General features: G+C 44.9%; 1 protein-coding gene and 1 pseudogene across 1 annotated transcript; both read left to right on the forward strand.

The window, feature by feature from the left end:
- The first annotated feature begins 74 nt into the window (after positions 1 to 74).
- On the forward strand, positions 75 to 24504 carry Znf652 (zinc finger protein 652). Its single transcript, XM_021176102.2, is given in 7 exon segments — positions 75 to 155; positions 2197 to 3014; positions 3016 to 3366; positions 6086 to 6233; positions 6574 to 6689; positions 7123 to 7267; positions 15620 to 24504. Coding segments are annotated over 6 exon segments (1848 nt in total). The 5' UTR covers positions 75 to 155; positions 2197 to 2447; the 3' UTR covers positions 16141 to 24504.
- Positions 13403 to 13609, forward strand: LOC110304650 (annotated as a pseudogene).
- Positions 24505 to 25773: the final 1269 nt, after the last annotated feature.

Here is a 25773-nt window from a genome sequence, read left to right on the forward strand (position 1 = left end):
TCTCACTTATTTTCATTATCTACATAGGTTTTTTTCTTTTTTGTTAGTGATCTTAAAGATAGACTAATGTATTAAAAATTACATTCTAGGAAACTACCCTTGGTCATGGCTAGACTGAGCCCTCCCAACACCCTAGCATCAAACTTGATATGAAGGTAAAAATGACTGACTTCCTTTGATTTTGGGAACATCCTGCCAGCCCTCCTGCTGGGAGCCACACTTGGGCAGAGCCATGCCAGGCTTTCTTCTGGTACTTGAGAGCTGTTGAATTTTATTAGAGCCTGAGCTGTGTTGGATTTTAATAGAAAAATATCTCGGTGACACACACATGCTTCTTACCTTAAAGATAAATAGTTCCTTTTAATTAACACTCACTTCTCCATTGAGATGATGTGTGGGTAGCCCTGAGTAATGGCGAGTGCTGTGAGTGCCGCGGGGTCCCTGCAGAGTAGCTGGCTTAGGATTTGGTTGCTGCTTTGGCCCAAGGGGTTGTTTGATGAACCTTAGGTGCTTCCGCTGGCTTGTGGTGAGTGAGGGATACATACTTGGTTTTGTTCTTGTGTGGAGGCTATTTGTGCTAGCTAGTTCTTAGTCCCGGAGAGCAGCTCTGTCCCCATACAGCTCGCTGACTACACTAGCATAGCATCTAACAGATGGGAGCACTGACGGGTCTAACAAGGATGTGACCAAGTGCTTTGTATAAATGCAAATCCTCCGATTATTTATAAACTAGAGGATTGGCCAGACTTTACACTTGTGTAGTTTGCTGCTTGGCTCCCACTTTTTGCATTAGTGGACTATTTCAGCTATAGATTGTTGCTACAGTTTAGGATTGACAGTACCAGAGTCAGGTTAGGAGTAACCCTATTTATTGGTCTCTTTATGAACCTCATTGGTTACATGTTCTCTTCCCTAACAGTGTGATTCGCTTTATGTAGAACAGCTCAGCGAGGTCTGAGTGACTCCTGTCACCTGTTGAAGTTACATAGCAGTTCAGTGTCAAGTGTACTGAACAGTTTCTTACTAAGGTTATTTCATAGCAAGATTTCACTCACTTCAGCCGAGTAGAACCAATATATTAAGAAAAAGCCATATCATTCATCCCAGGCCTCGGGAGGCAGAGGTAGGCAGAACTCTGTGAGACCAGGTGGCCTCGTCTGTACAACAAGTTCCAGGACAGCCCGGCTACATAGTGAGGCCCTGTCTCAGGAGGAGGAAGGGGGAAAGTTAAGCTTTGCTTATTTTTAATTAATTAAAAATTAGCCCCAAAGTTTTGCAGTAGGTACTAAGTAGATGCTGAATGATAAAAATGTCTCTGGTGCCCATCACGTGACAGACATTCAGTAAATACTGTTTTCCTTCCTTTTGTCAGCCCAACTGTACAGGTCCTCCATTGTCATTTGTATGACTCAGCTGCAGGGTAGCTGACTAAATAGCAGTATAAGCATGCTGCAAGCAGATTGTATGCCCGTCATTGTTTTTTCATGGATGGTTTTAGTTTTCTTAGAACCACGCCGACCTGGTGGTGACTGATTCTCAGAATTTTGACTTCTCCGAAACTGACACATGAAAAGTCACCCAGTTGTAGGATAGCTGTGCACCAAGTGTCAACCACCTCAGCGGTGCTCCCATAGCTGAGGCCAGTTATGGTGACAGTTCATTTATAATTATTAAAGGCCAGGTCGGTTTCCTTGTGTGGTTGTGCCAGTTAGCTGCTCTAATTCTGTGGCCTGCAGTGCCCATGTGGCCGCCCTTGTGTGTGGGTTCTCACTCTGGTAGATGTGGTGGCTGATGCTGAAGGAAACTGCCTGTATGACTCCCTTGAGTGTTTCATGGCCTTTTGTATCATGAGACTGATACCAGCAGACCCTGCAGCATCCAGTGTGGCAGAGATCATGTGGCAGCAGGTATTTCTTCATCAAACACATGCTGTCTGCTAGGACTATTATATGCTTTAAAGATAGTTTGGTGAATTTGACAGATATGGCTCTTGGTATGATAGAATTTACATTCTAACTGAAATTGGGGACTCATACAAGCCTGTAAAATAATATCCATTTCAAACCATTTGAGGAGTATAATGAATCAAAGTGTATGGAATGTAATGATTTTAAATTTTGTGTGTTGTGAGGAATTCCATGGCCTAAGAAGAATATGGTGGTATAATTTTTTCCCTCATTTTTTTTCTCTTTATAGACAAGCTGCTCCAAGTCTCCGGTAGCTCTCTTCGGAAGACGGTCAGGAGTGTTCTGCCCTTGCCGTAAGAACAGCCCTTTCTGACTTAAGGTGCTGTTGGTGCTGTGACGCAGGAAGAACTGCATGCAGGCTCCAGGAGTTCCTTATTTTCACTTCTTGAGTAGTTAGTTCTCTGTGGATGGAGAAAGATTTGAGTCTTAATTGCCCTGTTTTCAAGGTGTTCTGTGTCGTCTGAACTGGGCCACTTCCTAATGAGCNACACAGCCAGTCCTTGTCCGGAGCTGGTTGAACCCTGTGCAGTGCATGCAGAAGGAATGGCCCAGGAAGAGAGCCATCGAAGTCAGGNGCCACCCACCTTTTACCATGGTGCCAGCCAGGAGCTCGACCTGTCCACCAAAGTGTATAAAAGGGAGTCTGGAAGCCCTTACTCTGTGCTAGCAGACACCAAGATGAGCAANCCACATCTCCACNAGGCGGAGGAGCAGCCATATTTCAGGGAGCCAANGGCAGTGTCTGATGTGCATACTGTCAAGGAAGACCGGGAGAATTCTGATGACACGGAAGAGGAGGAGGAAGTCTCTTACAAAAGGGAGCAGATCATAGTGGAGGTAAACCTTAATAACCAAACATTAAATGTCTCTAAAGGGGAAAAGGGTGTCTCTTCCCAGTCCAAAGAGACGCCTGTCCTTAAGACAAGCAGCGAGGAGGACGAGGAAGAGACTGAGGAGGAGGCCACAGATAACAGCAGTGACTACGGAGAGAACGGACGACAGAAGAAAAAGGAGAAGCAAGTGGAGAGAGTCAGGGTTACACAGAGGCGAACCCAGAGAGCGAACCCAGAGAGCGGCCTCTGCTGCCGCAGCTACCACTTCCCCTGCACCCCGCACAACTCGAGGCCATAGGAAGAGTGCAGAGCTACCCAAGAGGAAGAAGCGGGCCACCAAGGAGGCTAAAGCGCCAGTGCAGAAAGCTAAGTGTGAAGAGAAAGAGACTCTGACCTGTGAGAAGTGCCCCAGGGTGTTTAATACTCGCTGGTATCGCTGGTACCTGGAGAAGCACATGAACGTTACTCACAGGCGCATGCAGATCTGTGATAAATGTGGCAAGAAGTTTGTCCTGGAAAGTGAGCTGTCCCTTCACCAGCAAACAGACTGTGAAAAAAACATTCAGGTAGGTCTCATCAGCGGAGGGCAAAGTTTCCAGGCTAGGACCTGGCTGTTCAGAGTCATCTGGTGTCTGCCCAAGAGGATAGAGGCTGAAGGGACAGATTTCACCAATTATCACTTTAGACTCTGCTGCTTGGGTCTTTTCAAAACCAAGGCTTAATCCTGTCTTTCAAAAGCATTACACTTAACTGACGATGGATTAGTGAGAACCCAGGTACACTGGAAGGGGGATTGGTTATAGATGACTGACTGGGATGTAAAGTCAGCGCCGACTTTGCACTGAGAGTCTCTGTTGTGGGACCTGTGAGATAATTCATTCTGGCATCTTCTGTCACGGTGGGAGGTTTGCCGAGTGAGGGCCAGGAGTAGAGAAAGGTCCTTTCTAACTAGAAGGATGCCAGAGTCTAGTGCAGCTGATGGGGACAGAGACCATGACTCAGACCTGTGGAAATGGAAGATCTCCTTAACACCCGTGGAGAGATGGCAACACTAAATGTGTCAAGAGGCAAGCCCGTGGGAATATGCAAACCTTAAACAGAGGCTGAGCTGTTTGAAAATGTTGCTTACCTGGCAGTAGGGTTACATAATAATGTTGCTGTACAGTGCTGCTGATGTAACAAAGCGTGCTATTCAAACCACTCTGGTGTCTTGGAAAGATTGTATTGTGACAGGTTAAGAGGTGTTGAATTTATTGCAGCTATATTGGTGTATGTATATGTTTGTGTATTAATGGATATTCATACATGGTAAGTCTGTTATGTTTCCATAAGATGTATATAATAATTACCATATTGAAGCTAACTTTTTAAAAGATAAATTGTTTTACTTTTGGTGTGGGAACTTTAATTTTCTCTTTTAGACAATTGTTTTTAACCAATAACTGAATGCCATTCTTTAAAGAGGTTTTTGGTTTTTTTATAACCCACTGATTTAGCTTGTAAATCATGACATGATAGAGGTATGCTGGGTAAATAAAAGAGACCCTGGCCATGTTCTCCAGCAGGTGCCTGGGCAGAAGTTGGTTGCAGCGTCAGTCCAATGGAGCATGGTTCAGTGCTGCCCCCTAGAGGTCAAACTTGATTTCATAGTGGCTCTTGACTGAAAAGGCATTCCTCATTTCTGTCTCTATGATCTGCTTATTTTGTGGGTTCCCTCCCTCCCTCCGTTCCTCCCTCTGTTCTTCCTTTCTTCTTATTCTTTTCTTTTTAGCTTGGATTTGATTGAGTAACTGAAAACAGCAGGTCTTGTTTGTAAGCTTCCGTGCTTCTCCTATCATAGCGTGTTCACCCTTGTGCTTCTCTTGGGTGGGTTCTGCTGACTGAAGGCCGTGCAGATTCCTAGGCTGAAGAGATGGCTCAGCACTGCAGCTCAGCACTGCGCACTCTTGCAGAGAACCTGAGCTTGGTGCTCAAGGCTCCCATGGCAGCTCATCCCCCCATTCTAGGGATCTAACATCCTCTTCTGTCCTCCTTGGGCACCAGCCACATATGCAGTATACATACTACATACAGCAGACAAAACACTCAACTATATAAAGGAATACTTTTTAAAAAACCCAAAACCCCTTCCCATTCCTAAAGAATCTTGTGCTGTGTGTCTTCATACACCTCCTGATAACCCTGACAATCTCATGAAAAGAGAAAATTAATCGTTGCAGAAATGGTGGCTTACAGGGGCCATCTGACCTTTTCCAGAGCAGTGTCCAGCCAGGGGCTTGTCTCCGAGCTCTTGGTTCTTGACTTCTGCAGTGGCAGTGGCACTCAAGGGCTGTATTGACTGAGTTCTCTTACTGTTCATTCCTCAGAGCCTGGCAGTTGTCAAGAATTTTCTGGTATCGTTTGGTTGATTTAGTCATACTTTATGCCTAATAATCCAGGCTGCTGATGAGCCATGGTTTGGAGAACTAGGCATTGTGATATAAGGAGGTCTGGAATTGGGGGTCGGGGGTGGGGGATGGTCAGTGGTTTAAGAGGTTACGTTAGCTTCTGCTGGAGGGAAATGGCAGACTGAATTAAATTTAGGGAAAGTTAGTAGATCTTGAACATTTTGTTACAGAATTCTTCAAAATGTGTTTTCTAAGGCATGAGGACATTTTTATACCCTTCAGATCTATAATACTTATATATCTTGTCTTTGGTTGTGCTAATTTCAGGCTTACTTATATTCTCTGGTAAGTATATCTTAACTGCATGGCAGCCTGGGTAGGAGGCAGCTGTGTGTGCTGGTCTGTGCCGTAGCGTGCCTGAGGTCCTAGCAGGTGTGCCAGTGTGTACTTACACTCCCCGCACCTGAGACTGGAGCGGGATCAGATTTGAGGTTGGCCTTAGTGGCTCAGGGTTTGAGGTGGTTCTATAGTGAGACACTCTTTCTCAAAACAAGCAACAAAACAGAATACATAAACAGCAAAAGGATACTGGGTGTTCTTTTCATCCGTGGAGCGCGGGAGCGGTGAGAGCAATTAGTTCTTTGCTGCTCCTGGGACTTGTTACTTCTTGCCTTAGGTTTGCTGCTGTTTGCTTCCTCCCAAGGTGTCTAAAAGGTGGGTCTTGGAAAATAGAACATACAGAGGTTAGTGTTGGAAGATGAACTGCATGCAGGAATCGTTTTTGTTAGGATTCTGGTCTTGTGCCATGAATCTAAAGTAGGTCCATTTTATCTGCCAGGAGGTAGGATGGCCTCCTGAAGCCTCAGTAAATAAAGATTCTTTCTGTTTGTCCTGTTAGTGTGTTTCCTGTAACAAATCCTTCAAGAAACTCTGGTCCCTTCATGAACATATCAAGATTGTCCATGGATATGCAGAAAAAAAATTTGCCTGTGAAATTTGCGAGAAGAAGTTCTATACCATGGCTCATGTACGAAAACACATGGTTGGTGAGTCTCCGCCCCTCTGTTCTCCACCTGCAGACTCCTGGAGTGCTCTCTGCTCCACAAAGGGCAGGATATGTAGAGTCAGCATACGGCAGTCAGTTTTAGCTTGTTGAGACTACATGTAGCTTGTCTTTAGTAAGCATGATCAGGTTGGACAGTGTAGTCTTCCCTACCCAGAGTTCTTTTCGGTAGTGCAATTTATTCTCTCTTTGGAACATTACTGTCAAAGTGAGAGGTAGACATGAAGACAGCATAGTTTCCTCACCTTATGGCATCTGGCTTCTCCATTCTGGGGGTTTTGGTGGAATTGTTTTGAGCTTAAATGCATTTTTCTGTGTTACAGCACACACAAAAGACATGCCATTTACATGTGAGACCTGTGGAAAGTCTTTCAAGCGCAGTATGTCACTCAAGGTGCACTCCTTGCAGCATTCTGGAGAGAAACCCTTCAGATGTGAGGTAAGGGGCGAGCTACGCCCAGGCCCTGTCCACGGCTAGGGTTGTGTGGATGATGCAGCAGTAGATGGAGTGCGGGGTGCAGAGCCCAAGGCTAGGACACACTGGAGCTTCTGGCATGCCAGGTGCTTGGTGATCTCTCAGTGCTGAGAAGAGAGGTGGCCCATCAGCACCCAGCCTCTCAGGGGTAACTGAGAGTGATGTGCAGTGGCTGATCGTTCTCTCAGTGATTCAGAGAAGCTGAGTCTGAGCCAGTAATAATTACCTGAGAAATCCCCCCGTGTTCATAACTCAGCTGTAGGAACAGTGGATACAAACGGCCGGGCGCCGTAAGCAGGCTGTGTTTTGAATATGAGAAGAAACCTGTAAGCTGCTAGGGTGGGCTGGAGTGATACGTCTCTGCTTGGCAACCAGCACTGTCCTCTGTCCCCTGCAGAACTGCGATGAGAGGTTCCAGTACAAGTACCAGCTCCGTTCCCACATGAGCATCCACATTGGGCACAAACAGTTCATGTGCCAGTGGTGTGGCAAGGACTTCAACATGAAGCAGTACTTCGACGAGCACATGAAGACGCACACTGGTAAGGATTTCTTGGTGAAGGTGTAAATAACCCCAGTGCTTGTTGGCAGCCATATGCTGGTCTGTCTTTAAACCCAACCATAAGTTTGCATCATTTTCCTGTTTTTTTCTGTTTTATCTTGAGATGAAGTCTTGCTGTGCAGCCCAGGCTGGTGTCAGACTCACAGCACTTCTCCTGTCTCAATTTCCTAGGTGCTAAAGTCAAAGGTGTCTACCACTGTGACTGGCACACATTTGCATTATAATCTCACTTTAAGTAAGCCTGAGATATATAAATAAATGTAATACTGAAATTTTCTCTTTTATAATTATTTTTCAAAGAATTATTTATGTGAATGCCTTTTGAGTTTTTTGGTTTTGTATTTCATTTTTTGAGACAGACAGACTATCACTGAAGCACAGGCTGCTCCGGAATTCATCGTAATCCTCCTGCCTTCTGCTCCCATGTGCCAGGATTATAGGTGTATGCTACCATGCCCACCTAGAAATAATTTGTTTATTTTGTCTTATTTTCTGAGACATGGTATCTCTGTAGACCAGGCTGGCCTTTTTTCTGCCTCTGGAGTGCTAGATTAAAGGCATTAAAGTCTTCTCAATATTCTTAGAGTTGATTGGATTTGATTTCCAAATTCACTACCTTTCAGGAACACATCCATTAAATGGAGTTACATAGATTTTAACCCTCTTTCTCTCTGTATGTAGGGATGTATGCTCCATAGCATTGATAAGGGTCTCATAAACACGTAATTATCTAGCTTCTGGAGAACTGGATAAAATAGAATAGCTCTTTTTACAAACACTAATACTGTCTACAGCTGACCTTGGTACTCTACAAACTGGACTGTATCTGTGGCTCCAAAAATTTTAGTTTGTGGTTATTCTAGTTATTATGTCAAATTTTATGATCAACATTCTTCGGCCAATAGGCAAGGAATGTTTCCTCCAAAAGAATAGAGTTAATTCACTTAGAGTTTTCTCTTCCCCATTATCAGAGTTACACAGACTTATTAAAGTATATTAAAAGGGGCCAGCCAGAAATGGTGACACTTGAGAGGCAGAGACAGGTAGATCTCTGTGAGTTCAAGGCCAGCCTGCTTTATATAGCCTGCTATGGGAATTAGGAACTAAATAAATCTCACCACAGAGAGAGCAAGCAGATGTAATCAATAGTAACTTCTGGCTGATTTATCCTATTTTATTTTCTTAAAGATTTATTATTATTTTTATTTTTTTTGTGTATGAATGTTTTTGCCTGCATGTATGTATGCGCACTGTGTGCATGCCTGATGTCTTTGGAGGCTAGAAGAGGGCACCAGATCACCTGGAACAGGAATTCCCCCCCTTCCCCGAGACAGGGTTTCTCTGTGTAGCCCTGGCTGTCCTGGAACTCACTTTGTAGACCAGGCTAGCCTCGAACTCAGAAATCCTCCTGCCTCTACCTCCCGAGTGCTGGGATTAAAGGCGTGCGCCACCACTGCCCGGTCTGGAACAGGACTTAAGCGTATTTGTAAACTGCCATTTGATTTTTGTTAACTGACCGGGATTCTCAGCAAGAACCAAGTGCTCTTAGCCACCGAGTTCTCTCTCTAGCCAGGGTTTAATCTTTATATAAAAAGATCCTTCCAGGGGCTAAGAGTGCAGTCCAGAGGTACAGCATTGCTTAGCAACTGCAGATTCCATAGCCAGCATCACAAGCAAAACAAAACTTCCAGTTCTTAATATTGTTAAGGACAAGTCCTACGCCTGAAGTGTCCATGTGCTCACACGTATGGTACATTTGGCTCCTTGTACTCTAGTGTAATCTGCTTTTATATATTTAATTTTAGATTAATCAGTTTTATGTGTAGGACTGTTTTGCTTGCATGTGTGTATGTGTACCATGTACATGTCTGGTGGCAAAGGAGGAGATTGAATCCCCTGGAACTGGATTCCAAGTGGTTACGAGCTACCATGTGGTACTGGGAATCAAACCCAGCTATCTGGAAGAGCAACAAGTGCTCTTAACTACGGAGCACTGCTCCAGCCCCCTCCCCTACAACATGATTTTTAACCTACTTTATCATATATATTATGGGTAATATAATTTAAGGCTATGTAACAATTCTTGCTGAAAGCTTGCTATGACAGTAGCTATCATTTATGAACAGATGTGCCAGGGGTTAGCTGTTGCTTGTTACACTTCTTTTTTGTTTGTTTTGGTTTGTTTGTTTGTTTTTGGTTTTTCAAGACAGGGTTTCTCTGTGTAGCCCTGGCTGTCCTAGAACTCACTCTGTAACCAGGCTGCCCTGGAAATCAGAAATCCGACTGCCTCTGCCTCCCAAGTGCTGGGATTAAAGGCGTGCGCCACCACTGTCTGGTTTAGCACAACCTTTATAGCAGCCCTGTGAAGTAAAAGGTGTTTTCTGTTTATTTAGCAGCCTCCTTGTTGGATATTTAAGTTGTTTCTGTTTCTAGTTTCTATTATAAATAATGCTGTAATGAATATCACTGTTAACACTTCCACAGTTATTTACTTAGGGTGAAACTCTGGGAATGAGGTTAACAATTAGGGCAAAGAGATGGAGTGTTTCTCACATCTGATGGCACTTGCTTGTTATAAAGTTACCCTCCTTAGATATTCTTGCCACGTGTACATGAAAAGCCCCACTTTCCCGCCTAAGAGCTAGGAAAGCCTTTCCCACTTGTGAGAAATAGTTTCATGTATTAATTTGCATGTTTAATTACTAAATAGGATTGAATATTTTTCACTTGTTTATTGAGTAGTGATATTTTTCTTTTTTGAATTGCTTGTGCCTTTTGTGTTCGCCCTTCTTACTGTTTACAATAGGTCTTGATATATTAGACCTTGTTTACCACACATTGAAATACCCCCCATCCGCAGTCTTTATTCTGCTTTTCAGTATTGTTTGTAATATTAAAACTGGGGCTAGGCCTGGTGATGCGCATGCTTTAATCACGGCACTTGGAAGGCCCAGGCAGGTAGATCTCTGAGTCCAAGCCTGGCCTGGTCTACAGAGTAAGTTCCAGGACGGCCGGGCTACACAGAGTCTTAAAACAAAACAAAAACAAAACAAAAAACTGGGAAAGCAACTAACTGGCTGGTAGGTTTGAAAAAAACCTTACTAGCAGAATTGTACAACCTCAGTTGGCCTCTAGTTCCATGGTATTAAATACAAATGACTGTAGTAGTGTCTGAGAGAGTAGAAGGTAAGAGAGCTTTAGATAGGAAAAGGGAGAAAGGCTGGATGAATTGACATCTATAGGCAGCAGTTATTTGGGTGGGGTTCATACCTGCTGTGGGAACTGGCAGTGGTTGAGTTATTTCTTTTTAGTTAAAGAGAAGAGCCGGGTGTGGTGGCGCATGTCTTTAATCCCAGCACTTGAGAGTCAGAGGCAGGCGGATTTCTGAGTTTAAGGCCAGCCTGGTCTACAGAGTGAGTTCCAGGACAGCCAGGGCTACACAGAGAAACCCTGTCTTGAAAAAAAAAAAAAAAAGAAAAGAAAAGAAAAAAGAGAGAAGTAAGGCAAAACTTACCTAGGGAAGCTGGCCACCATTAGGCAGGGTTCCTAGCACAGTCTGAGCACAGGGGAAATTCAAAGCAGAATATTTGCTGATTGTCCTTATACCACATGCATAAGGACAAAAGATGAATGAAGACCTGGTTTTTGCTCTTTAGAGGTCCATGGTCCACAGAATAACAGCAGTGATAGATAATACAGTAACAGAGGCTGCCCCACACTGAGCATCTGTGTTCTGGGTACAGCTCTAAACCTCAGCTTGTGTTTATTCCCCAGTGACCTCTGTAGGGGTTATTCTCTTTATTTTTCTGATGAAGAAACTGAGGCTAAAAGAGTAAGTAATTTGCTCCAGTCAGCCTTACTCTCAACTGGACACTTGGTGATTCTGTCGTCAGTTTACTGTAGCAAGTAATAAAACAGGTTATATAGTCCATCATAAGCATGATCAGCATCATCACAGGGTCTGATTCTCGGATTTGTTTACTGTGCTCAGCAGCTCAGGATCAGAGGTTCTTATTATATGTAAGTACACTGTAGCTGTCTTCAGACATTCCAGAAGAGGGAGCCAGATCTCATTAGGGATGGTTGTGAGCCACCATGTGGTTGCTGGGATTTGAACTCTGGACCTTCGGAAGAGCAGTCGGGTGCTCTTACCCACTGAGCCATCTCTCCAGCCCATAAAGAATCTTTTAAACCCAGTATGAAACCTTTGGACTTAAAGAACAGTGAGTAGGGTGTGCTTTTATGTGGTGTGTGTGCCACAAGTGTTTTGAGAGTTCGCTTTGGCTCCAGTGTGGATGGTGAGGGGATCAAGGACACAGATGGTAAGCCAGTTAAGTGAATTAAGGGTTAGTTTCAGAGCCTTTAGAATAGTGGTATTTAGGTAGAAAATAGTAGAGAGTAGAGTGCTTTGCTAGGTAGGATAATGAATTTAACTTTCTTTTGTTAGTTTTGAGATCTCTGGGACGGAAATATCCAAGAAGCAGTTTGAGAACGGATTTACATGAGATGGAAAGTGGATTTATGCTGCTGCCCAAGGATATTCCTGCTGCATGGCAGAAATGCTTGGGTGTGCAGGGACTGACCGCCCTTCCCTTTGCATAGTGCAAAGGACAACCTCCCACTCCCTTTCCTCTTGTCTTCCCTGCAGCAGTGCCCTTCTTTAGGCTCTACAGTGCTGCTCCCAGTGCTGGGTCGGCTTTGTCTGTTAGACAGATCTCTAGAGAAGTTACTGCACATGCTTTTCTGGCTATCTTGTGTATCTTCGAGCTCGCATTTCCCAGCTTTTCTTTAAAGCAGAGGCAGGTACAGTGGTTGACTTGAAATGTGACATTTTATTTTATCCTAAGCTTTGAGTAACCTTAACCTTAACCACTAAGCACAGTTATGCAACGATGCCAAGTAAATCGTGAGTCAGGGTAGGCAGTGTGATAGCTTTATATCAAGTGAAGACCTGGAAAAGTTATTAAGAAGTAAAAGATTATTAGCTGGACGGTGGTGGCGCATGCCTTTAATCCCAGCACTCGAGAGGCAGAGGCAGGCAGATTTCTGAGTTCCAGGACAGCCTGGTCTACAGAGTGAGTTCCAGGACAGCCAGGGCTACACCGAGAAACCCTATCTCGAAAAACCAAAAAAAAAAAAAAAAAAAAAAAAAAAAAGTTATTAATACAATAAGATTTTTGCTTGAATCATTGGATTAATTATCTTCCCTAATTCCTTTGGGGCTCCCTATGGCGAGTCACATAGCTCAGGAGATTGTGAATGGACATGATTAAAGAGGTCTAGAAAGTTGAACATGTTTTGTTGAGTGAACATTCAGTGTCTGTGGCCTGTGAGTCAAGTGTGTAAATGGTCAGTCAGTCAGATAAGGAAGCTCCCATGGGACTAGTGGGTCAGACTGGGGTCTTTGGGCTGTTGCCATGTGGCTGCTGCAAATGAAGGCTCTGACTTTGATAGAACGGACAGGAATTCAGGGGTTAAGAAGTTAGCAAAGAGCTATGCTTTTAAATATTTTACTTGGGAACAGTCCTGCTTTCCAGAACTCAGAAGGCTAAGGCAAGAGGATGGTGGTGAGTTTTTGAGGCCAGTGCAGATTGTATACTGATTACCAGGCCAGCCTATTTGAAAAATAATTAACCATTTTATTGAATAAGGAAGTCATGTTTATTTCAGAAAACCACAGAAGTAAAAACAAGGGTTAGAAATAGGGTGGGGCCTGGAGCGACGGCCGCTCGGTGTTCAGAGCACCTGATGCACTTGGGGATGCCTGGGCTCAGTTCCCAGCACACACAGGGTGGCTTTCAACCATTTGTAACTGCAGTGCCATCTGCACCAGATGATCTGTCACCATCCTCTGGCCTCTATAAATAGCAGGCATGAATGTGGAGCATATATGCAGACAAAACACTTACACACATAACAACTAATAATAAAACAATAAGGCCAAGTGTGGTGGTATATACCTTTAATCCCAGCGCTTGGAACTCAGAGGCAGTTGAATCACTGTACATTTCAGGCCAACTTGATCTTCATACGGAGTTGTAGGCCAGCCAGGGCTACACTGTGAGATGCTGTCAAAAGAGAAAGGAAGAAAGGGAGAAAGGGAGAGAAGTGACGCTTCTTCCAGCTGTGGAGGCACTAACAATGGACGCACAGAAAGATGTTCAACCACCAAAGCAGCAGTCAATGATATATATTTGTGGAGAGTGTCACACCGAAAATGAGATAAATAAAGTCCAGGGATCCAATTAGATGCAGAGAATGTGGGTACAGAATAATGTATAAGAAAAGGACTCAAAGATTGGTGGGTTTTGATGCTCGATGAAATGGGGGAGTTCAGAAGTGTCTTCATTCATACGTTTGCCTCATTGACGTTTCTCTTTAATGTGTAGCATTTGGCTTAGTTTACTTAATGACTACAACTGTATGCCTATGATTTCATTTAGAAATGCAATTGTATTTTAAGGCTTTGTATAAAGGAAATTTTGGTTCAAAGAAGGAAGGAAGGAAGGAAGAGAGACACAGAGGAAGGAAGGAAGGAAGGAAGGAAGGAAGGAAGGAAGGAAGGAAGGAAGGAAGACACAGAGGAAGGAAGGAAGGAAGGAAGGAAGGAAGGAAGGAAGGAAGGAAGGAAGGGAGACACAGAGGAAGGAAGGAAGGATAAATGGGCCATCTGCAATCCTGTTACCTAGACGTAATCTTAGCAATATTTCTAAGTGCATTTCCTTCCATGGATTGTCTGTGCGTATCTCACATCAGAGTGGGTAATGCTATGCACGTATTTTCAAAGCGAGCTCGTTTTACTTGACTAATATTTTATAGATGTCTTTACCTAGATTGCATGTTAGTAGTTAAATGTCTATACTATATACAGGTGTTTCCAGTGGCATTTCTCTCAGGTGGATACAACCAAAACCACTTAGTGTACAGATTGAAGGGCTTGTTTCTTTCACTGGGTGATTACAAATATTTATTTGGGGGTGAGAATGAACTTGTACCGTGGAACATTTATGGTAGTCAGAGAACAGCTTTTGAGTTCAATTCTCTCCTACTGTGGGGATCAAACCCAGGTTTTCAGGCTAGGCAGTAGGTGCCTTTATTTACTTCTTACTGGCCATATTTGAGATTTTAAGATAATTAAAGGAAAACTGAGCATGTTAACACAAGCCTGTAATACCAGCATTTGGGAGGCGGAGGCATGAAAATTAGAAGTGCAAGGTCATCCTTCGGTACATAGGACATTTAAAGTGCACTTCTGGGATGCAGGAGACCCTTTCTTTAAAGGGATGGGGGAGATGGTTAGAGGAGCCAGGAACTTGTGGCTTACACCTGTAATACCAGCACTCTGGAAGCTGAGATAAGAGATCTTGAGTTCCAAGCCTAAGCTAACATAATGAAACTTTGTTTCAAAATAAGATAAAGTAAAATAAAATGGGACGCAGAAAAGATAGGAAGAAATTGATTAAAAAGGAGACAAGCTTGGCTCAGAAGTCAAGCAGAAAGATGAGTGTCACTCACAGGGAGGAAAGGCCCTGCAGCAAGGGGTAACTGCCCCATCTGACTCTGGAGTTGTATCTCTGAGGAACTGTGGGTGGGTAGGGTAGAGTTGTGGATTCTGTGGAAGGAGGCAATAGGAGCTCTACTTTGTTTTAGAATAAGAAAGAGATCCAGCTTTCTTCCAGACTCGGAGAGAGGTTGAACTGGGGTAAAGAGGTATTGCTCCTGGTTATGGGAGCTACAGAAAAAAAGGGAAGAAAATGGATTCTTTCATGCATGGAGAAATACGCCCGCCCGTAGGGTAGGAAGTGCTGAGGGTTCTATGTCAGTGGAGCAGATTCTGGGAGCTAGACTTGAGCGTTCCTAACTTTGTGCCTAACAGATCACCTTAGCAAGATCTCCTTCAGACAATAGGGATAGTGTACTGCCTCATACAGTTGTGGTGAGAATGGAAAGCTACCAGATGTAGTGATTGGAATAGAGCCAGGTTCCCTGAATAAGTCTTATGCGCAGTCTAGAGTGAGTGCCTGTTGCAAGAAAGGGGTGGTAGCTGAGGTCACAGTGAACTGGCACAGAAGTGCCTGAATTTTAGAGACAAAGTGCCCATAGGCCATGCCCATAGGGCACACTCGCCTGCAGCATCCACACTACCTCTCACTCCCTCCTCTTTTCCTACCAGCATGGTGGCTTATAAGTTGTATTTGTGCCTACTGCGACATGCTAAGTGTCAATTGGGGACAAAATGCTGAAGGGAGGGCATGAGTGGCAGGCAGGCAGGTGCCTGTCTGTACAGCGGGAACACCAACCCTGTCTGTCTGTCTGTCTGTGCCAATCTCAGGAGAGAAACCCTTCATCTGTGAGATCTGCGGCAAGAGCTTCACCAGCCGACCCAACATGAAGAGGCACCGCAGGACTCACACAGGCGAGAAGCCCTACCCCTGCGATGTGTGCGGCCAGCGGTTCCGCTTTTCCAACATGCTGAAGGCCCACAAGGAGAAGTGCTTCCGAGTGACCAGCCCAGTGAATGTGCCGCCGGCTGTCCAGATCCCACTGGCCTCAGCTCCAGCTGCTCCCGCTCCAGCCGTGGCCAACACTCCCGCCAGCCCAGCCCCTGCAGTCAGTATGAACCCTGTGGGTGGCGTGCTTCCCTCGAGACCCGTCCCGCACCCTTTCTCACACCTGCACATACACACGCATCCACACCACGCGCACCACCTCCCCATCCCTCCTGTGCCTCACCTGCCCCCGCCCCCAGCCCTCTTCAAGAGTGAGCCCCTAAACCACAGAAGCCAGAGCGAGGACACCTTTCTGAGACACCTGGCAGAGAAGAACAGTGCGGCCCCGGCCCAGCACCATTAGCCCCAGCCAGTGCCGTCCCCACGGTGAGCTGGCAGAAGGGATGCAGCCGTACTTCTCTGGGGTCTGCCTAACTCCATACCTCCTTCAGGGCCGTCGCCATTGTCCTGGTGAGCCCTCAGACTGACCTGACGGAGTGAAGGAGAAGACTGCCCTTGAAACCAGGGGAACCACGGAACTAAAGCCCAATTTGCTTGCATTTTCTGATGACTTTTATAAATTTCAGATACTGTGACTGTGGGATTTTATAATTTCATATCAGCGGATGAGGTATGCTTGCTTTTATATCTCGGTCTTCTCCTCAAAGAGGGGTGGGCCTGTTTCCTTTATACTAATCGGGAAGGCTGTGAGGTTAATCCAGAGCATTAACTGTATCACTGTGTATTGTAATGAATTCGTTTCAGCTTTTGGTGCTGGCTGCAGAGTCGAGCTGGCTGCGTTTCACACAATATCAAGCATTATAGAGAAGATGGGAATTTTCTTCTTTGTGTAGCTCTTTTAACACACTCTTTATTTTACTACAGAAATTATTTTAGAGTTTTTGTATAGACTTTAGTAGTCTGTTTCTAAAATGAGATGTATTTCAATAAGCTGTGTAATTTTTTCAGTGTAGCTAAACCCATGTTGTAAAATAGATAAATTTTTATAATCATCAAAATGTGATTCTCAAAGATGCATATAATAACTTCTATCTCAACTATTCTTACATCCGTACAACTCAAAGGTGCTTCTGTGACTGGATGTATCTGAGCGGGTCATCAGACCAGGTACAAAAGCAAGGTTCAGTACAAAGCTGGTCGTCAGTGAATTGGACGTCTCTGCTGGGCGTTCAGTCCGTTGGGCTCACTGACACAGCCAGTGTTGGTGTCCCTTTGAGTACTCTATGGATTCAGTGGGGTGGTGTGAGGGAATGGGGTCATTCAGAGTTAGCAGGGCTTGCAAATGTGAATGACATTTGTGAATGCCCTCGGGAGGAAGGGGCAGAGGTCGTTTCCTTGGATCACGTCTGTTTCTCACTTTCCTTAGAAGCTGTGTCGTGCGCAGCTGTTAGGGGAAGATGGGTTGGGATCTCTTACTTTGAGGCTCCTGTGTTTTCCAAGAGTTGTTAGAAGAAGCTAACACGGTGAACTGAAATCACAAACATAATTGCTGGTAGTGACCAAGAAATGTGGATGAGAAGACAAGTTGGCTTTTGAGTTTTAAAATGCCTGCAATCTCTAAAACGTGGGTGTCCACAACTGACTGGTATCTGCCATTAAAACTGTAGTGACAGGAAACCCCCAATACTGCTGCCTGCCCTCTCCAGAGGAGGGAGACCGCAGCATCTTAGGTGAGGAAGGAGCAGTGCCCTTGCCTTTCGAGCGGCAGCTTACTCGGTCAACATTTGGGGAACTTAAACAGAGCGTGGTCACCCTGGAGTGGATATACGGAAGGCCAGAGAGAAGGGCTAACATGGTGGTTTCAGTCAGCTGACAGGTGTGCACGGCACAGCTCCTACGAATTCTGTGCTCTTCTTCTCAGAGGCTGAGTTCCAAGAATGGCCTCTGCCTCCCACCTCTCTCCTCCTCGTCTCTCTATCCTCAGGCTCTTAAATCAGACCCTTAGCTGTTATTTATTTATCTTTGATATTAAATGTGCAGTTATGCGTTGTGCACTTTTTCCTGGCTACTTAACTCTGCAGTGGGGACACACGGACTCTGGACTGAGGTTAGCTTCCTGCTTTTAAGTATCATACTCCATTAGTTTTTTTGGTTTACTATTTCTAGATTTTTCTCCAGTTTTGCCCTTGTCGTCTGTAAACATAGGAAACATCGTGTGTGGAGTCAGGAAAGTCTCTCAGGACACACTTTCCCTCCAGCTTCTAGCTATGAACTTTAATGAATGGTATTTGTAATATTTGCATACATTCTTGCAGCCCTCACATACCCGAGGCAAACAGGAAACAGATTCCTCTTCTGAATGTTGTGACGTAGAAGTCACCCCTACCCCATTACCTCCACGGTCTCCTCTGCAGCTTATGGGAAGTCTGCAAATCCACCTCTCATGTAGACATATCCACAGCTCACGGCTAAACCTATAATATTCAAGTATTTTTATCAAAAAAGGTATAATTTGTAGCTAAGTTAATAATTGGTTATACTTTATTTTATACTAAATGCTTTTACAATATGAGGCAGACATTCTGAATTCCAGACTTGAGGCTGTTGAATTACAACCATTCGATGGTTATACTATGAATATTCATTGAAAAATTCAGGTTGTCAGTTCTGACTTTATTCAAATGACTATAGCCATAAGAAACTGTCCTCTACATAGGAAACCCAATAGCAAGTTAGTAAGCATCACTATCCTTAACAGAAGCAGAAAAAGGAATTTAAAACAGTGGCTTAGCCCTACCACACTCTTATCATTCTTACTCAGATGTGGAACAGTGTAGAAATGGCAATATATTTTTTTTTTCTAGAGAAGTTTATCTTCCCTGACTCGAGAAGCCTGCTCTAAAAAATGGCTCTCAAAAGTGTACGACTAATGGGCATATGTATAATGAGACCTATACAGAAATGCTTCGGAGTCAGAAACCACAGGGTCACGCCTTAAACATGCAGGTACCTCAGCTGTCACGTGCTGAAGACTCAGACTCAGGGTTGACAATGTACTTGGGGTCTGCTGGCTACGAAGGGAAGAGCTGCAGTGTGTGCAGTGCTGGCCCACATGTGCTGCAGTGCCCCAGGAATTCTACAGAACCTGTTACATTCTTGTTACCTGTCCATGGAAAAAGACCCGTGGAAGAGTTCGAGTTTTAGGCTTGTATCTTTACTGTTGTCTCGTAACACATCACATTTCAGAATAACAGATTCTAAATCAAGGCTTTCTCATTACACCATTTTATACTATCTTCAAAGGCTTTGTTGTTGCAAGGATACGTGGTTACTTATAAGTAGACCAGGCTAGCCTTGAATTCACAGCCTGAGTGCTGGGTCTACAGGAGAGAACCACAACCCCTTCCCCCAAGAGTTTTGTTGTTGTTGGGGTTCTTGTTTTGCTTTTTTTGAGAAAGGGTCTCTCACTAAATACCTAAGCTAAGCTGAACTCCCCAGTGGATATGGTCATGGTTACCTCAAACCCATGACTCCCTCCCCTCAGCTTCCCAAGTGTTGGGCTCATGGTACCTGCTCCACCCTGCCTGGCTTCCACAGCAATGTTTCCGTGTTGGCATTACGTTTTTGGGTTGAGTCATGCGTCCCTTGCTTTCTTCTCGTGGATTTATCATTTGGATACAAACTTTTTCAGCCTAATTCATTAGCCTAATTCATTAGGCTGCTGCTCTCAAACTGAGTCAGGCTCAGACTGGGTTAGCTTTTAAACCTGAAGGAAAAGAAGATTTAAAGGCATGTGGCTTCATTTTATTTTATTTTTTTTAATATTATTTTGACTTGATTCTTATTTTTAGCAAATGGGGAGGTCTCCACATAAAACTTTAATAAAGTTCAAAGAAACCTTTGTAAATCATTGCCAGGCACTGTCTTAGTAACCCTCAAGCCTCAGGCCTCAGCACGGGCCTTCCCAGGGTTGTCCAGTCTGAGAACCTCATCTGTTGACAGTATCCTTCTGAGCTAGCCCCCACCCCATACACCCCACCCCACCCCCTCACCCTCACCCGGTCTAACCAGAGGCAAAATCTTTGAAGTTTGGAATTTTTAACTTCTTGAAAATCTTTTTCAGTTTTATGATTGTTGAGTGGATGTGGATGTGTGTTTAGTTTCATTTTTATTTCCCTAGAAGATTTAAATTTTGAGACTATGAAGCAGAGAAAGAACTCTACTGCAGAGGTGTGCGGGTGTGTGTGTGTGTGTGTGTGTATGTGTGTGTGTACACACGTGTGCACATACTCATGAATGCACACATACATCTATATGGATCTAGTCCCTCTTGGAGGTTTGGTTAGGAAAACACACTAGAGTAGGTGAGCTTTTTGTATTTAAAGAGAGAAAAACTAAAACTTCCATTAAAAGAACCCCTCGTTTAAGTTAAAGGTGCCCCCTCTGTTTAAGCTACTGTATGAAAAATACCACTTTTGATAATTTGATGGTCCACGTGCTAGAGATTTTGATGCTGTTCTGCATATGTAGCATGCCATGAGAAGAGAGAGTATGTTAGATTTAACCATTTTATCAACTAAAAAAAAAAAAAAAAAAAAAATCAGCTGGGAATCTTAAACTTCTAACCCTGAGCAAAGAGTCACCAGGTTTAAGGTTTTTCTCTACTTAAAACCAAGGTAGAAAATTCCCAGGAGTTCTCGCGCTCTCCATTTTTGTTTTTTTTTTCTTTTTCAGGAATAAAGGGTCATAAGCCATTAGAAACAGTGGCATTGTTATGCAATAACAGCTCACTAGCTAACCTGATTCTGTGTCTGTGCCATTCTTGGGAAGCAATGCTGACCTTCCAACCGGGAACTACCTCGATAAAGCAGCCCAGAGGCCCTCACTGCACTCTCTGTGGAAGCCATAAAAGTTGCCAGTCGCCCGTTCACCTTCACAGTTGAATGCTTTCATACCCGCTAGGCCTGTTTATAGACTTATAATCAGACCTTTCCCTCTTAAGGGACAGCTTTTCCAAGACTCCAAGGAAAGTCAGATTCCTCCAAGAATTTTCCTCAAGTTGCTTCAAAGAGCAACTTTGCAGCTCTCCAGCTTCAGTGAATTTGTTTAAAGAACCAGATGCCATATCACTCAAAAACATTACGTTTAATCCAAAACTACTGTGCAGAGCAGACCCACATATTCTGAAAACAAACTCCTTTTTGTTCCCTTAGTAGAGGCCGTGGGTCTCTCTCCACCCTGTTAACTCAGGGCTTCTGGTTGATGTGTGTCGGGACAGCGTTCCTGGGGTTGTTTCTATTACTGTAGCACAGAGACCTGAGTACCTGTCCGTCTGATTTCCTACTGTCGTATGCAGCTTTACTCTCAATCACTCTGCTCTCGAGTGCCTTCAAAAAGCCGTGTCCTGGAACCTCTGTCCCGGTCTGAATCCTACCTCTGATTGAGTCGTTCTCCCTGAGTATCGGAATTCATCCTCTTCCCAAGGGCTTAACTACAAACTCGCTAACACCTGGCTAGGAATTGTGAACACATTTGTGTGTTGTTGCCCTGTCACTCACGGCTGGGTCGCCTTTGTAGCTTCTTTGTATCTTACTCCCCCACCCACACCACCTCTGGACTAGAGCCATTTGTCCTTCACCTTCTAGTCTTTCACCACAGACCGACGGTTCCTTTAAAAATCAAAGGTCACCCAGTGCATCTCTGGGCCATCTTTTTCTCATCTGATGAAGTCTTCCTGAGTACCTACCCTTCAAACTAAAGGACTGCGAGCTGCTGCTGGGGTGCACATAGCATGGCATAAACACTTGCCAGGTTCTTCCCGTGGCTAGCTTAGTCATAGGAGGAGAAAAGTGCTCTCTGGGGTTAACAAATTCCTTTCTTGATTTTTGATCAGCCCCTCTCATCAGCCACCTGTCCCCCTCGTAAGCCCCATTACGTCATTTACAAAGTGTGATTGATGTCTAATGTATGAAAGTCGGAGGCAAAAGGAAGCTGATGCGTGCTCTATGTGTAGTATGTGCACTTCACTGTAAAGATTACGTTAGCAACCGGCTGGTCTCTCATGTCCCAAATTAAAGTTTGTGCTGTGTATTGGGTTGATAGATGAGCTCTTTCAGTGAGGAAACAGGATTTTTTTTTTTTTTAGGCAAATGAACACTAATTAGAGTATCTTGACCTGAGTCCAAAGCTTTGCTTTCTGACTTACAGTCTCTTGCGCCTTTCCTTCCAGTTATTATTAGTACCCAGGTGCCCAAGACCGATGGTCGCGCAAGGTGGGAGTCTTGAAAGGCGGCTGTTGATAAATTTTTCTTCCTTTTTTTTGTCTGTGAACAGACAGGATGTCAATGGGTGGGACAATACCAAATTGTGAGAATTGGGTTGAAAATATAGAAGTCAAGACATTGGAATGCCCCACTGGCTGTTTGGATTGAGAGCGGTGTGCACAGTGGAAGAGGTAGGGTCTGTGGTGCAGAAATCATTCCCGAGTTTCTAAAGGACCCTCCATGTTTGCCGCTGCAGTCGGTCTTGAGACCTGGATGCTTTTAAATTGGTTCCTTTTCTCTCCAGTGTCCCAGGTGTTTGGATAGCGAAGAACCATAGTTACCTGTCACTGGGAAGACCCATACCCTTCAAGACGGATGGCTGCTTTATTTTGTCTGGATTAGGATACTTTTGGTCAAGTATCAAAGAGAGTTGTTGCCCCTCAGAGGTTTCCCCATCACTAACCCCAGCTTACCTTCATCCTATTTGAGCTTCTCTGGTGAGATTGGGGATAATGACAGATTACTTGAAAATGATTTTATAGGTGATGGAGATGCTCAAAAAGGGATGGAAGCTGGGTTTTTGTTTAATGTCAAAAGGAAATCGGATGGTTTCAGTCGAGTCAAGAGCCTGCCTGTATGGGTCTGAGAAGAGAGTAGTGGCTTGTTTCTGTGTCTCTGGCTCCCGTGAACGAGCACAGCCTCTCCATCTGCCTTACCATGTAGGGAGCCAGGGAGCCAGAAACAGGGTCTCCATCACACCCTGCGTAGGCTCTGCGACTCTGGCTGCATTGGAAAATACACATGATCACTCACTTGAGTTAAGTTGGAAAGAAATAAATGGTGTAGTGTAATGTCTGTGTTTACTTCTCAAATTGTATCGCTAGATATGTGGCCTCAGAAAACCAGGTGAATTATCTTCCAGACTAGGAGGGGTTGGAAGTGGGGGTGACGGTTGTTTTGGGTTTTTGTTTCCTCTGCAGTACTTGTTTTGGCCATACGGGGCGATAAAGTACTTTCTTCTTAGCTTTTAAGTCTCTTCTGGGCTACCTCTTGGCTCACTGGTTGGATTTGACTAAAGCATTTTCACGATCACTAAGTTGAGCAGTTACTCAGGCCCGGTCATGTGAGCAGAGATGGAGTCCTGTGTCTGAGGTCCTTGTGGCTCATCAGGCAGCATAACCAGCAAGCCTTTGTTAATATTGGTTCCGTGAAACTGAAAGCTAGCCCTTATCATAAAGGCTCCATTGTTTACTAAGCGCAGAGCTAAAGGTGACCCTCCTCCCTGTTTCCACATTGCAGCACCAGTCTGCCCTGTCACATCTGTGACAGCAGTGGGGACCTCTCATATGTGTAAGCACACGCTCTCTCACTTTGTCTGCTCCAGGTGGGTAGGAAGGTCTCCCAGAGCAGGCCTGGCCCTCTCTCTGCACCGGTTCCTTGTCTTTGGGCTCCTGGCCCTCTTCAGCTCTTGGGGAATTTGGATTGCGCCCATTGCAGTGTCTCCAGAGGAACAGTTGGCTATCCACTCAGGAAAGCACCGGCCTGAGGCTGTTTACCTTGCAGGGTCAGGAAGCATTTTCCCGTGGAAGGGCTTCCGGCTGATTTCCTCATGGTCCTTTCCCCCAGCAAGAGCCTATGCAGTGCCAGTCGGGGGATCCTTGTAATTCCAGCCCAGGCAGAAGTGGAAGGGAAGCCGTGACTAGGGTAGGTAGCAGGTGGCCAGGTGTCCCCACAGTCCTGAGGTCACTTGCACTTTCTCATTTCTTAAAGGAAGTCCAGTGTTCTTGCCAGGAATCCTTAGCCTTAGGTTTACAAAGCTTGCTGTTGAATGTTCGTCCAGAGGAGTGTAAGAAGGCAGGAACTGCTTGGTTCCAGTCCTGCCTACAAGGTCAAGAAGATTTAAGACTACGTCTAATCTAGAATGGGACAGTGTCTCTTCCTTACCTCTGTAGAGGGCATTGAAGGTCAAGTTGGGACGGTGAGGGGAGGCACCTGTCATGCTGTAACGAAGGTTATTGGGCCTTCAGTTGGGGGTGGGGGTGAGTGGTGGGTAGGACAGAGTCTTATTAGGGTGGGAAGGAGGGAGAGAAGGGCTTGGCCCAGGGAGCTAGCTGCATGATGGGTGGAGCCAGGTGGGCTCTGAACTGGTCCAGATGCCTGGCTTCCCTTAGTCATCTTTGCCCTAGCATCCTGTCAGACTCCCGGCGTGATGATTTCCTTCCCTGTGTTAACTCTACCAATATTATTTTTTTAGCAATGGAAATGCACTTTTTTTTATTTCAACTCAATCATGATTTTAAGTATAAAAATTTATAGATTGTTAAAACTACTTTTTTGTGTATTTTTAACCACTCAATGTAGCATTGTATATTTTATTCTTATTGAGACTCTGGTACAAGGTGTGCCATTTAATGATTTTTTTTTCCCCAACATGCTGGGCCTTTGGATGTGTACGGTAACCAACTTCATGCTAATGTTCAAAGTAAAAAAGAAAAGTAGCCATATTCCCACGTGTCGTGTCTTCATTTTGTCTCCAAGCTCAGATGACATTTTGAGGGCCCCTTGGCCAATGATTGCTCATTTTATGTAATCATGTGACCCACGTCTGTATTATTGGTTCGTATCTCCAATGCTGTTGGTAGTGTGCCTACCCCAAACCCCAAATCCAGCCTGGTCCCTTAAGAATAACATACTTCCTGTCCCCCACCTGCCTGTCCAGTTAGTTATAGTGACTGAGTCTCAAGCTTGTACACAGTAGGTAAACTGTACCACTGAGCTACATCCTGTGTCCTCCTCTTACTTTGTGTTTTGAGATAGGCCCTGACTGAGTCGCCCGGGCTAGTCCTGAACTCACTCAGGAACTCAGGCAGGCCTTTAACGTGCTGTCCTCCTGTCTCAAGCTTCCTGAAAAGCCTGGGTCACCGGCTGCACCTCCAGGTCCGTGTGAGCCACGATGTACTTCCAAGTCTGCCCCATCTCATCTCTATAGTGCTGCTGCCTTGGTGCCCCTGAGCTGCAGGCAGCAACACTGCTCTGGCCAACTGAGCAGTGAGCGCAGACTTTCCAAGAGGGGTGTTTGGGGGAAGGATTGGGTGTGACCCAGCTAGAAGAGTTAACCCAAGTGCAAACAGCTTATCCAGTATAGTCAGTGGGAGGCAGCTTTTCTCCTCACCCCCATGAGGTTCAGTCCCCCCAGCCAGTCATATCAGTGTGTCTGGTGAGTGCCTAGAGAGTGAGCAATGGGCAATACTGGGAGCCCTCACTCTCACAAAACATGCTCTCCAGTGGAGGGAAGCTGACTTGCAGATCTATGTCAGCTAAGCCTGGAGCCATGGCCTATATATAATTCAGCCACTTGAGAGGCTGAGGCAAGAGGATCAGACATTCAAAGCCAACCTGGAAAACTTAGTGAGACCCAGTTTTCAGTACAAAACAGGAGGATCTGGGGATGGTGTTGGGTACGAGAGTGTCCACCCAGCATGGCAAAGGTCCTGGGGCCCATCCTTTGCACTGGGTGAGGGGGCACAGGAAGGGGTATATACATTTAAAATTATGTAATTTGGTGTGAGGTGATGTGGGTCCCTGTAACCTGAAGCTTGCCCTCTGAGATAGGGCTGTGCCAACTGGAAGATAAGCCAGCTCTGTCACAAGCCTTTCCAATTCACATCTACCCTGTTTGTTCCTTTTACGGGATTCCAATTAGGGAGTTTAGTGTCTAGGAAGGAAACCGTATTGTTCACATTTCCCTCTGTTTGAAACCTTGTAGAACAGAG

Source organism: Mus caroli, chromosome 11 (assembly GCF_900094665.2).
Source record: "Mus caroli chromosome 11, CAROLI_EIJ_v1.1, whole genome shotgun sequence".
Lineage (NCBI taxonomy): Eukaryota > Metazoa > Chordata > Mammalia > Rodentia > Muridae > Mus > Mus caroli.